General features: G+C 36.6%; 1 protein-coding gene across 1 annotated transcript in view; it reads left to right on the top strand.

Moving 5' to 3' along the window:
• The window catches only part of lrrc24 (leucine rich repeat containing 24), a 46,760-nt gene that overhangs the window by 24,502 nt on the left and 7,728 nt on the right, over positions 1 to 14,530 (top strand). Inside the window, exon 3 of the mRNA XM_065276709.1 lies at positions 13,386 to 13,664. Within this exon, the coding sequence (XP_065132781.1) occupies positions 13,386 to 13,664 (279 nt within the window). The remainder of the gene's footprint in view (positions 1 to 13,385; positions 13,665 to 14,530) is intronic.

The following is a 14,530-nucleotide window of genomic DNA, read 5'->3' as shown; positions in this document are numbered from 1 at the left end:
TTATTACATGTCTCAAAATCTTCAATATAAAATTATTTTTCATCTGACATTATCAAGGTTATGAAAATGTTAACAGATAAAGGCTTGGCATAGGCATTATTTTTGTCAGTGTTGCAGTCTTTCTAAAATCTTGTTAATGTACAACATGTCATGACAATGTTAACAAAAATAACATTATTTATTTAAAGAGGAAGTAAGTAACACTTTACAATATGTCTGTATTTGTTAACATGCATTAGCTAACATCAGTGGCGAACCGTGGGTACTTCAGCTGGGCCTTCAAAATATGCAATGAAGTGCAAATGCCTCTCCATCCATAATACTAGGCTATTCGTATTTCGTTAAATCATACAGTGAACGTGTAAAAATTCTGAGCACGCAAAGTTAAATTACAGAATGGGCATTGTCTGCCTTTAAATGCAGTTTTAAAGTTTAAAATTACTTTAATCTAACTGATAAACACAAATACAGACTCTGCTGCTCTGTAATGACAGTCAGGGGCTCTGTAAAATTGCATTTAACAAGCTTAAATTATGTTCTTTAATTTATTTTTAATTTTTTGGAAATATATATTTAGCTGTAGGATACCTTGTTAGCCTTTTTCATAAGGGGAAATATAGCACCCTGCGTTCTCAGTTCACCACCTCCTTGTGGCTTATAACTGTTGTTATAAGATATCCAGGGCTCGCAAAATCTCTAGCCCGAGCCCCGAGGGCTACCAAAATGTATCTCCGCCCTGCCCATCGAGTATAGCGGGGAAAAAAATATTTGAATGTTTTCGCATTCTCTCAGATTTAGTTAGGAAATTATATTGTATGTAATTCGGCGTCGTCTGTCAGTCATTACTATCCTCACGTAACAAGTGAAACTGTCAGGAAGTAAAAGTATAATTAAACCCTTTATTTTACTCGTGTTCGCGTCATATGCACAGTCTCCTTTGCACGCGCTTCTCCCAGCTGTGCTCTTCACGAGTACGCGCTTAAGTTATTTCGTTTTTACCTCAGCCCTATCAAGCTAGCCACAACGTCAATCACGTTTTCCGCCATTTACCTCAACCACTCTCACCGCAGAGATTCGGGCCATTAGACTGTATTAAACTTAATATTAACGGTCTATGATCTTCGTCTTTGGTGTTTTACGGCAGCTCGCATCCAGTTTGTTGCATGATTAGGACTTCATGAAGGCTTACAATGTTTTGTTTTTTACCCGCCCCCTTGAAATCAAAACGTGATTGGTCGATTTGCCCGTCACTCTCCACACCAAAACACATAGCTTGGCCTTCCCTGGGATTCATGAAGTCCTAACCAATGAATGAGCCAGATAACCGGGCCTTAATAGAGACAGACGATTCTGATTGGATTAGATGTTTTCATGACATGAACCTTACAGTAAGCTTAACGTTAAAACAGATGAGAGAAAATATATTACATATATTGTATTAAATTGAATTAAATAGAAATTTTAAAATGTAAAAACATATTTTTATTGAATACTATATTATTTATTTGTATTATTATTATAAAAAATCTTTTTATTAATTTTTTTTAAGCCTTCTCTGAAGGCGTAGAAGGCCCTGAAGGTTCCCCACTGGCTAACATGAACTATCAATACTTCTACAGCATTTATTCATCTTAGTGTCCATTAATTCCAGCATTTACTAATGCATTTTTAAAATCAAACATTAAAACTATAAACAGTACACTATAAAAATGCTGGGTTATTTCTAAACCAGTGTTGGGTCAAAAAAGGACCAACCCAGCCTGCTTGGCTCGTTCCTTTTTGACCCAACGCGAGTGTAGTTAAAGGCGGAGTGCACGATTTCTAAAAAAAAAAAATAGTTTGAATAAGGGAGTCGGGCTGACTACCAAAACACACTTGTAGCCAATCAGCAGTAAGGGCTGTGTCTACTAGCCAACATCGTTGCCTAGGTTGCGTATGTGTGGGGCAGGTCTATCAAAAGAAGGTCTAGATTCTGTTGGGGTAGGGGCATGTTTGTTTAAGTGATTTTAAATGTCAAGTTGTCAACATTGGCTTTCAGAGATCATGGACCCTGCCTTTAATGCACTATGAACTAACATGAGTAAATGCATTAACTAACAACTTAACAATTGATAAATGCTAAAAACTAGATTGTTCATTGTTAGATTGTAAACTAGATTGTTTATGTTAGTTACTGCATTAACTAATTGTAACATATGGAAAGGAAGTCACATATAGGTCGTAGGCGATCTGGATCGTAAACAGTTTTGAATCGTGACTCAAATAAAGAGTTTTGTCACACCACCAGCAGTACTATCTACTCTTCAGAGATCTTATCTAGAGATGTAACGATTACCGGTTTAATGGTTTACGGTGATAACAATTTTTCAAACGTTTAGTATTCATGCATAATTTTTTAATTACCGTTTAATCGTGGCATTGTCACGGCTTGATAACCCCTGTCCAGAACCAACCAATTTAAGCAATAACGTGAGTCAAACGCATTCATTCAGGTCTGCTCCCATGTGTATGTGATAACAGTGCTTCACTGACTGAATTTAAATCCAAAAATTTTTTTTCACATTTAGGGAAATCTAGTTGTACTGACTTAATATTTATTTATGCAGATCCATATTTTCTATTCATTCTCCATTAAATTATGAGTTTAAGGCTCCTTTCTACTCTATTTGTTTCTTCTGTGATTGCTGTGAGCGCAGCTCTCTCCTGGGTCATAAAGTACACTTGATTTACATACGCAGGCTTATCAATTTGTCCTATGTTTATATGAAAATCTGATTTACTTACTTGTGTTTTATCTGAACTAGATGAACATTTATCCCACGACCCCAAATGTGCCAATTATTTCCCCAATTATTTGATGTTTATGCGAACATATGTGCATAAGAGTGCTTATATTTACAATTCTGAAAAGTATTTAGTGTGTGTTAAACTCTGTAATGATTACTCTCTCTTTCTTAGTAATCCTCTTTTAATTTCCTGATCAATAATATGCATCATGTTACCATAACTGGCATCAAACTCGTTTAATAATAATCCGAATTATTATTAAGACAACCTCTCTGCAATGGCACAACTATACAAATTAGGTGTCGGGGTGAAACAACAATACTCGAACAACAACCTTTCACATTTTACATCTCAGTTTCAGTGGGTTGGACTTATCAAGAGGTTAAGAGGCCCTGCTATCCAATTAATCTTACCTCACAATGGGTTAAGCTCACAGCACTCAGCTCAATACAGCTACCTGTTTTAAGACCTGTCTCCCTCCTTGGAACAGTTTTCGGGCACTCATCACTTCGGCAAACTTCAACCATCTCCACAGATCAATCTGCTCAATGGAATAATGCAGAGGAACAACATAAGGGAACAACTCAAATGACTCACAAACACATTGCACCTCTCTTTCTCACACTCTTATCCGCTCATGCATTGGGTCTTCACACTGCCTCATTAAAGCCAATGCAAGTATCCATTCATTAATTCGCTGATGCATAGGTTATGACCTCTCAATAATTAGGCGAATCTTAGAGGATCTGATGGATTGTGCAGAAGTTAATCCTATAGTGATATTGCCATTCTTTTTACTTTCTTTATTTTCCATGCTATCCAACCCTTTTATGTCATGTTTATTTTGTTTGTCTGTTTAGTTAGTATTGTGTGTATTTCGTAGTGTGGCTAATAAACCCGTTTTGCATTTCACAAATGATTGCATCTGTGTTTAATGCTCACAAATTAATGTTACATTCACATTTACATTTAGTCATTTGGCAGACGCTTTTGTCCAAAGCGACTTACAAATGAGGTAACAATAGAAGCAATTAGAACATCACAAGTACTCGTATGCACATAAGTGCACTAGAAGTCTCATCAAGTCTAATACACACAGCCAAGGGTTAAATTCTTTTTCTTTCAATGATAGAAAAGATAGAGATAGAATATTAGAAAAAGATATTAAACTCTGTATTAGTTAGATAGTTTGATGTGTTTTTAGAGATGGGTTTTAGCCGATTCTTAAAGACGGCTACAGAACCAGCAGATCTTGTTGTAACCGGTAGATCAGTCCAGAGATGTGGAAAAGATCCAGAGAAGGTACGCAATAGTGATTGTTTTTTCCTTTCTGCTCTGTGGCAGAGAGCAGGGATCTAGAGGGTACATAAGTCTGTATAAGCTAGTCAAGGTAATGGGGTGCTGACCCAGTGGTGGTTTTAAACTGCCTGATCCTGGTACTTGCTTTGAAGCAGTACTGTATAACAGTAAGAAACTTATTTTCTGATGGCCACGGAATTAACGTTTCTTAGTTTAATGTACAATTATGGGTATATTTGGTGGACGAATGCATTAATTAATCGTTATTATTAATTTTGCTAAATCAGGTAAAAACCTACACTTTTAGAAAGGATTTACACTCTTTGTGCGTTAAGCTTTTAACACATAGTGTGTAATTTTAACACTTTATTTGTCATTTTGTGTTGATTTTGACGCGATTCCGCCTCATTCACACGCCTAGTTCACGCGCCTAGTTCACGCGAATTGAGCGTCTGGCGCGATACGCGCGAATGGTGCTTTTTGTGCATTTTACATTTGACGCGAATTTGTGGCTGACATCCGAGTTGAAAAATTTGGCGGATTTTCGCTCCGCATTAACCAATCAGGAGCCTGCTTGGTGCTGTGGCGGCAGCCCCGGCCGGTGGAGTCACTCATTCAACACGAAGGAACGCTTGATATTGTCCGTAAGCAGTCACCCGGAGCTATACGACACAAGTTCTTATTTCTATAGAGGAGACAGGAATAAAAAGGACCTCGCTTGGATGAGTGTCAGTGAGGACATCGGGCAACCTAGTAAGTTGTAAATACACATTTCACTTCTGAGTCACGTGACGTTTATCGACCCGTGGCATTCCAGCCGTTTTGTAAACTATTTTTCCCCTATAGTAAGGTGACCAAAAACAAACCGGTCCCTCTCTCGATAAATGCACAATCAACATCAGTCATTTTGCAAACAAACAACCGCATAGCACTTGCCCTTCCACAAGAAGCGAGTTTCGCCTCTGACGTGTGTCAAATGCTTGCTTTTTACGCACGTCTACTTCGCTCTAGATGCGCGAATGCATCCAAATTGTTCAAGCGGCAAACTAGGCGCGGTAGATGTGATTTTGACACCTTAAACGTGGTTGGTGTAAACGCAGCAATTACCATTGGTGTGCGTCATCTTTAGGGTCAATTTGAACTCGTAAACTAGAGAAGAAACGGTATGAAAATTTTACATCACTGTTATAGTGACCAAAATCAACATGATTATCAATATTATCATGGTTTTGGAAACAATTTCTAGAAATGTAAAAAAGTAGTCATGCAAAGCCAATTTAAATTAGATTTTACATGTGAGTGCGCTTTTGTTCGCATAAACATCAAATCAATAACATTAAAATTTTTCGTGACACAGCTTGGGTCATGAGATAAATGTTCAGTAAATCAGATTTTCATAAAAACACAGGAGAAATCAGCAAGTCATCTGTTTGTGTATGTTGTAAGAAATAGTGTGTAGCTACTTTATGATCCAGGAGTAATGCAGAGTTCAGACTGCATGAAGTAGTTGGGTCACAGATCATTTCACACGGCATGACTATCTGGGTTAGCGTTCTGTCACTGCTGTGTTGACACGGCACGATGAATCTGTGACAGGGGTTTTCACACTGCATGACTTTACCATAGGAAGTATCGCTGACAACTTTGTCCCAGTTGGCAAACTATGTCTTACAACCAAACACATGCGAGAAGTGACAAGGAAACAATGCAATTCTCAGGTGAGACTGGGATTATTATTGCAACGAAAAGACGAAAAAGAAAATACAATGGAGGAGGAAATGGTTGGGGAGACTCTTCCCCGAACTTCCAGCTGTCCTGTATGTTGCTCTCTCATTGGCTGTAGGTCATCGCTGATGTTGTTTTCAGTCAGAACACATTTCACATGGCATGATTTTGAATCGCCAACAGATCCAGATACAGTATCTAGAATGCCAGATATCTCATGGGTGTCGGCGACTCTTTGGTGATTCTCTCAGATCACATCTTTGATAGTTTACACTGGGTGATTTTCACTCGCGTCAAGCAACGATTTGCCTGTGATTTCGGGCATTTGTTGGCGATTTCTCAAAACTTTTTTGGATTTAAATTCAGTGAGTAAAGCACTGTTGGGAGCATAACTGAATGAATGTGTTTGTCTCACATTATTGCTTAAATTGGTTGATGGTGGACAGGGGTTTTCGAGCCGTGACACTGGCACGTTAAACAGTAATTTAAAAATGACGCATTAATACTAACCGTTGGACATTTTTCTCTATCACATACAGGTCTGACTTGCTTCTGATATTGTGCATTAATGTTCAAATCAATTCCTGATGGATAAAATCAAATCTCATGCTATGTTTTTTTTATATTATGGAAGTAAAATATGTTGCAAATGTCATGTCACAATATGTTAACTTTTTCGTTTTTTATTTATTTATAATGGGACCATGCACATTTTTTAATATAAAATTTCCATTTCATGTATTGTAACGGATTTAGCCAAAGGCTAATTTTCATCCGTAGTCCCCCAGGCACGTCAACGTTAAAATAACATTACACGGACAATACCTATGTTCATATACAATACATACATACACAAATACTGTCAGGGCCATAAAAACATAAATAAATAGATCAATTTAACAATTTAACAATCTCAATGGTTACATAATTGGTTCGATTTAAAAAAAGATTTAAACTTCAATTTAAAAAGACAATGAGCTTTACACCCTTTAATATCCTCTGTTAGGGCATTCCACTGTTTAGTCGCTTTCACTGCGAAAGATGATAGTCCAAATGCAGAACGACAAAAGGAAATCAGCCAATCACTCATAAGTGATAGTCTAGTAGATCTCACAATGGTTTCACAGTAAAGATGAATAAAATCACATAATACAGAAGGAGCCAGACCATTTAGGATTTTATGAACCATACACAAACTTGAATAAAGTCTCAAATTGTCAATGTTTAAAAAAAATATGTTTCCCTATGATCCTACAAGAATGAAAATGATTTGGTTTCTAAAAATTTTAAAGTCTGTTTATATAGAGATTTTATGGGTTTAATAACAGTTTGACCAGCTTGACCCCAACATGTCAAACAATAAGACATGTGAGAAAAGATTGTTGCATGCATAAGAGCCTTAGCGACATCAAAAGGAAGACATTGTCTAATTTGTCTAAAGTTTGCAATACTGTGTTTAATATTCCTCACCATTTTCTTAACAATTTTTTTTAAATTGAGATTTGAGTCCAGTATAATACCAAGATAATTGAGCTCATTTACTATTTTCTATTTTTTCACCATTAATAGATATGTCAACATCAGGAGATTTAACCTTTGTTTTTGAGAAAAAATCCTTTTGTTTTACTGATATTTAAGCTAAGACCAGCCACTGTGTAATCCTTGTAAAAATAACAGTATCATCAGCATACATTTGTACTTGTATCCCTTCACACTGTTGCGAGAGATCATTAATATACAAACTAAATAGTAATGGACCTAGTACTGATCCTTGGGGTACACCCATTGTATAATGCAAATTACAGGACTTAACCCCTTTAATTTTTACACATTGTTCTCTATTTAGTAAGTATGAGGATACCCATGCTAAAGCTTCAGGTGTAAATTGAAATGTAGACAATTTAGAAAGGAGAACTGTATGATTAACGGTATCAAAGGCTTTACGTAGATCTAAAAATATAGCCCCAACAAATCCTCCTTTGTCAACTTTAGATTTTATTTGCTCTATTAAATGTAAAGTAGCTGTTTCTGTAAAATGATTTACTCTGAAGCCAAATTGCAAACAATGTAGGCCAGACTCAATGGTATTAAGATAAGATGTCAGTTGTTCAAATACAATCTTCCCTGCAACCTTTGAGATTACTGGCGGTATGTTTATGGGTCTGTAGTTACTAACTTCATAATAGTCTCTAGATTAAAAACAATTAGGAGGAACAATGGCTTTTTTCCACAAAGTAGGAAAAACTTTACCTTTAAATGACAAATTAATTAAATGAGTGATGACCGGTGTTAAACTATCTTTGTGAGTTTTAACAAACATAATATCCGAATGATGAGCATCTTTACATTTTGAATTTTTCAATGAGCTAATAACTTTATTAACTTGTGTTTTATTTGGCTTGATTAAATCGAAACTTTTACATACATCCTCAATCGGATTAATGTTTATTTCCCTTTTTGAAAATGTATCCCCTAATTCTTTAACAGTCAATAAAAAATTATTAAAAATAGTAGCAATAGCACAATCATCTTCAATTAGCTTTCCCTCAACTTTATGTTTAAATTCTCATATAAAATTTTATTCCTTCCGTAAAAGAGCATTTATGTTTTTCCAAATTAGCTTACTATTACCTTTAGCCTCTTTCATTAGATGAAGATAATAATTGGATTTAGCTACTCTCAGTTCTTGAATAACTTTGTTTCGCAGACCTTGGAAACAAAGCCTATCAGTGTCTCTTCCAGTCTTAATAGGAGTCCCTATTCTTCATCAGCTTCCATTAAACCACAGTAAAACATTCTTATGGTTGAATTTCTGAACACTAGCAGTAAACTTATCTCTCACAGAATTAATTCTATTATAAAATACAATTATCCACTAGATTACTTACACAACTAGAGACTTTTTGAATTTATGAAAAAACTAAAGCAAAAAATTATTTACTAATTTTAAACTCTGTGTATGTTTTGATAATCATCCTGAATGTGATCTCTAAGAAAATTCCTTCACAAAAATGCAATTATTTCAGTTTTTGCAAAAAAATATTTTAAAGAAAAATTCCCATATTTAAGAGTTTATAAGCAGATATGTTTTTTCCCCCATTTTGTTTGTTTATTGTTTGTTTGAAAGCAGATGGTCTGTTCTTTCATTTGATATTTCTGTATGTTTATATATTTTTAGATGAAAGTAAGTGCAACAAGGATTTTTACAGTGTATAAATTGGTGAGCAGAAAACATAACCACACAAATAACATTTATTAGCTGCCATCTGTTAAAGTAGTGATAGCATTAAAATTTAGGTTTCTTTGCTGCAGTGTGCCCAAGCATCAGATGCATCCAAGCCATTTATAATAAACAATGTTTTCCTTATTTATCTTTCTGTTTTATATAAACTTGTGAATTAAAACATACAAGCTCACACATCTCATCACTTCAGAATGTTCGCACAACCCACAAGACCCTGCTCTAATATTTTTCTTGTCATCCTAAATAATACAGCACACTAAATAATCACAGACAAATCAGATAATATTGATATAACAGAATTTGGGCTAATCTTGACAAAAAGCTAGAGGTAACTTCCCGAATCTGACTTCACCATGCCCAACATCTTACCATATTCCCACATTATGATCTCTTAATACAGTATTTACCTCAGTTGAATCAATAAAACCACCGCAGCTTGTGAATATTCATGAGCTGGCTTACATAAATTGCTCAATTGACCGGTGTAACCTACGCTTCATGAGCAATGTGCTCCAGCTCGGCTTGCGTGTGATCAGACAATAACTTTATAGGAATCAATTAGAAAATGAATGAGTGTAATATGTGGTGACATTAATACAGTGAAGGCAATTCTCTTAGTTCTACTGCTGTTATAAAAGCTGAACAATGCCGTTTCTGACGGCGCTTAATTGATTTCCTTGCGAGTTTTCGCTCTGCCTGTGAAACAGCAGAACCAGAAGAGTTCACCGTACCGAACTTTGTATTGATTCGTTTCATAAGAGTTGTTAGAGTATGGATGATCTGCTGGCTCCCAGCAAACTCCCTTTAGTCTTTCACCTGAAGAAACCCTTTGAGTTTTGCTATAAAAAAGAAACCTTTAGAAAGAAACTTTCTAAAGACTCTTTCTTTAATTTTGAGAAATTAAATACAGATGTAGACTATTTGACTACCCATAATCAAGCCAAAAACACAAAAGTACCCAATCAGAAATATCATTAAGCAAACAGCCATGCTTTCCCATAAATATATACTGTAGTTCCTGAAATATTGGATTCATTATGTTGCACAAAATGTTATTTGTAGTGAAAAAGGGGTTTTACAAACAATCAAAACGTAAGGAGGGAGTCTTATAAGAACCTGTGGGGAAAGAAAAATGGGTCATCTATCTCTGCAATGAAACCTATTTTGCACCTTTATTTTATGAGTGTGGAGCAGAAGTGAGATTTTTCCAACTGGAGTTACCCATCACAGCATCACAGAAACCATGCAAAGTGACTGACAAATTACTTTAAACTCAAGATTACTTCACCCGTTCAAAGTGGCAGCAAATCTATTTTGCTTTTACCAACAAAGCTTTCTGCATTGCAAACAGGCAATGCGGCAGTATTAGCTCTTTGTTTTTCACTTCTTCTCTATAACATTTATTTACTCTATTTCAGTAACATTTAATTTCGATATTCCACTTTAGACTATTTACTAACTACGCATAATATTGCAACTTGTTGTCAAATACCAGTCATTAGAGTATTATACTGTCTGTTTAATATCCACTACCACTTTATCTACAAGCAATAGCCGCCATTTCACCATCTAGGTTAACCATACACCCAATATCTTTTACTTTGAATGTATATCCCTGTGCTTTTTTCTCCTATATTTCTTTACTTATCATATTGCTGCTGTGACAACCACATTCCTCCACCTTGGGGATTAATAAGGTATTATCTTATCTTTTATATCCAAGTAAACCTTGGTTATATGTCGTTTTTTTGCCAGAATAACTTGCAAGGTGATTGATATTCCTTCATGTAAGCAAAGTCTGGTTTGGTTTCATTTATTTTTTGAGGGTATGGTTATACGACTATCAAACTTTCACCGACAGCCCAAATTTTGCCTTGTTTTGGCACAGATGTCTGGGCTGTTTGGACGGCTATTAGATGTCTTTAAAGCGCAAAATTGCTTGACGTGTATTGTGGTGATCACCCAAAAGACACTCTACTGATTTAAATTTTAATGTATCAACCACATGTCAACTCATTACCATAACATTAATCCCTTCCTAAACCATACCATTAACACTAATCCTAAGTTAGTTGACAGCTAGTTGCACTGCTACTTATAGTAAGTACAGTATAATGTCTAAAGTAGGGATATTGCAGTGACAGAATTTTCCCTCCGGTTAATCAGCGTTTGACAAACCCGTTATTAACGGGTGGGGGGGGCTTATAAATGTGCATGCGAATTTTACTTTCACTTTTAACTTAGAGGCAATTGATTAAATGCAGCACTTGCGTACGCTCATAGGTGCCATTTACACTGGGGACATGTCCCCACCACTTTTTGAATGGCTGATTTTGTCCCCACCACTTTTTGAAAGCATTTGGTTAAAATGTTCTGAAAAATCATGAGTATTTTCGTGTTGTTGACTTGCCTACGCTATGCCCATTTATGATGCATCGTTATTCAATATTTTCCTGTCCTGCTGTAATGTTTTTTCATCTGATCTTTTGTCTCCACCACTTTTCAACACAAACTGACGCCCCTGGCTACGCTGGGTTAAATCACATATGAATCTGCATACAATTCGATGTAACAGTTGTTTAATTAAGTGTTCGAGCCAGGTTTATTTGGCCATGTCCCAAATGCCGCACTTCATGTGAACTTTCGGTCTTGTGGCCTTAAATTGCGCGTGCTCGATTTGTATACGAGTCGGTAGGGCAGTGGTTACCAATCCTGGTCCTGGAGGGCCGGTGTCTCTGCAGAGTTTAGCTCCAACCCTAATCAAACACACCTGAAGCACCTTAATAAGGTCCTTCAGGTGGGTTGAAGCTAAACTCTGCGGAGACACCGGCCCTCCAGGACCAGGATTGGTGACCACTGCTGTAGGGTGTCCCATCTGTCCCATCCCATTTTTACGCTTTGAAGTGTGTTCATCAGGATCCCCTTTGCACCCTTGATGCAGTCTTCGGCAAAGGCTGCACTGCAGCATGCTCCACACACTTTACCAGCCCAGAAGTCCTTGCGAAAAAGCAATCAGATGACGAATGGGAGGAGTGCACTGATGGGCAACTTTTCTTCCTATTTCCACTGTGATGCTCGAGTCTGTCCCAAAATACGTTTCCGGTGTGCCCTCGTGGACTCGCGTCAAGGGTCCCTAAGGTCTGCACTAAATGATGTCATCAAAGTGTGGACTCTGAGGAAGTCCACATGTCCGGAGTGTGCCATTTGGGACAGTGCCTTTGATGGAGCCCACCAGTCTCAAGCTAAGCAAACAGCTCTTCTAGGGGTGTGCGATATGACGATATTTGATCAAACATAATGGTGATGAAAATGCTCCACAGCTTTCTGTTCTTTGAAGAATTAAAACTAAAAGAAGAGAAAAATATATTTTTTGTTCAAATGCTGTCTATTTCCTTTGTGTAATTGTTTGTAGTGGAGTGTCCTGCCTCAACATTTTCTTGTGCATGCGCTGTTGTACGTGTACTTTACACGCACTTTCCATGCATATATTTGTTACCTTGTAGGACTGCATTTTAAAATTAGGGCATTAGTATGGCTATTAAGGCTCAGTAATAGCAAAATAGTCTTTAAAAAACAACATGAAAAAGAACCGTGATAAAATCGTGAAATCGTGATTTTGCCAAATCCAATCGTGATATTATATTTTCCCCATATTGCCCACCCCTAAGCTTTTCCTCCATCAAGCGCTGCAAACGAAAATAAATAATTAAATTACCAGAAAACGACATTGGAAGACAGTGCCGCGGTGGTCAAGTGATCTAATCGGTAAGAGGCTAAAGCCCTGTGTATCACCGGTTACACCGACTATCGCAACAAGCCTAGTCTAAAGTGTACTATTTAAATAAAGTGTAACTATGGCTGCACAATTAATCGGAAAACTAGTCGGGATTACAAATATGGCTTAAACAATTACATAATCGCCTCAATTACAGCTGTCCACTTGTGCTCATTTCTATGCGTTTCGGCAGTATGTTTGGGCACCAAATACAGGGGTGAATCAGAGATTTTAAGTCAGAGATTTTTAAGTTGATGTGTCCTTTTGCCATTCGTTTTTTACTAACAACTTAAAACTCCTACAACTATTTGTTATTTACATTACATTATTGAATTTACCATGCAGCTGCTTCACAAAAAGTTATAAAACGTTTTAAAACGTCAATGTTAAATCTATTAATAATTTTTTTGTCAATTATTATCAAACAATTATAATTGCAATTACAATATCATGGTGAATAATCAACAATAATTATTTTTGTCAAAATTGTGCCACCCTAAGTGTTACCTTTTTTTGCAGCTATGGCATCTAACTTGAATTGTCTGTTCTGTTCAGACTATATTTCTGCAGGACAACGCCATTGGACAGATCCGTCAACGGGATATATCTGAGCTTGGCCAGCTTCACTATTTCTACCTGCAGAACAACAGCATCTCCACCGTTGAAGCTGGAGCGTTCAGAAAGCTTGGACTGCTTCTTGAACTCGCTCTTAATGGAAACCGGATCCACTTAATCACAGCTGACGTGTTTCGTGGCTTGGATCACTTGCGCATTCTCTATCTCGCAGGAAACCAGATCACCAGATTGGAAGACTACACTTTCCGTGGACTACAGGTACCTTTTAAAGGACTTAATGGTTTGATTGTACATTTACCCATTTCATGTTTCTCATGATCTTTAAAACCAAGAGTACATTTTTGCAATGCTAAACATTAAACGTTGGCTTTAAAGATGCTAAAATACATTATGATTTTATTTGAATTTTTAGTTACACTTTGTTTTGATTTGTTTCGATGAAAAATGCATAGAGACTTGAGATCCCCAAAATAAAAATTTCAAAGAGATGAAGACTAACAGATCAATGACACCCATCTGGTGTTAAGAAATTTAAGATAAGAAAGAGTAATGCAGCGTAATGCTCCATGCCAGTTGAATCATTCAGAATTTCAAGTTCATACACATTTCCACTTCAGGATAGGAATTGTGGAGTTGAAAGGATGTATTTGATGGCAAATAAATGCATATATCCAACATTACAATATTAAAATAAAAAAAATAATAAGGAATAGCATAATTTTTCAACTGAGAAATCAATTTGGTGTTTGTAATAATGCTTAAGTTTAAAGGGCACAAATTATGCACAATCACAAGGTATTTGGACATAAATGTGTGTTGGCAGTGTGTGAGCACAACCACCCTACAATGAAAAAATCCACCCACTCCTACTTTTTAATCCCCAACAAACCAAAGCAGTCTCATGAGACATGGGCCATTTCTCAACATGTGTTTGTCTGTATTTGTGTTCTTGTGGACTTTTAAAACATCATCAGTCGTGGCCCAAGTACTGTTTCAATCTCAAATCTACCCAAGTTCACATAACAACCCCGGATGTGTTCTTGACCCGCCCATTTTATCGAGGATGCATCAGGAGGTGACTTGTGCTGACTCATTGACAGCCAAGCTTCCCAGAATGCATTGCA

This window comes from Paramisgurnus dabryanus, chromosome 6 (genome assembly GCF_030506205.2).
Source record: "Paramisgurnus dabryanus chromosome 6, PD_genome_1.1, whole genome shotgun sequence".
Lineage (NCBI taxonomy): Eukaryota > Metazoa > Chordata > Actinopteri > Cypriniformes > Cobitidae > Paramisgurnus > Paramisgurnus dabryanus.
Note: the sequence above shows the minus strand (reverse complement) of the source record. Positions and strands in the feature narration are given on the sequence as shown.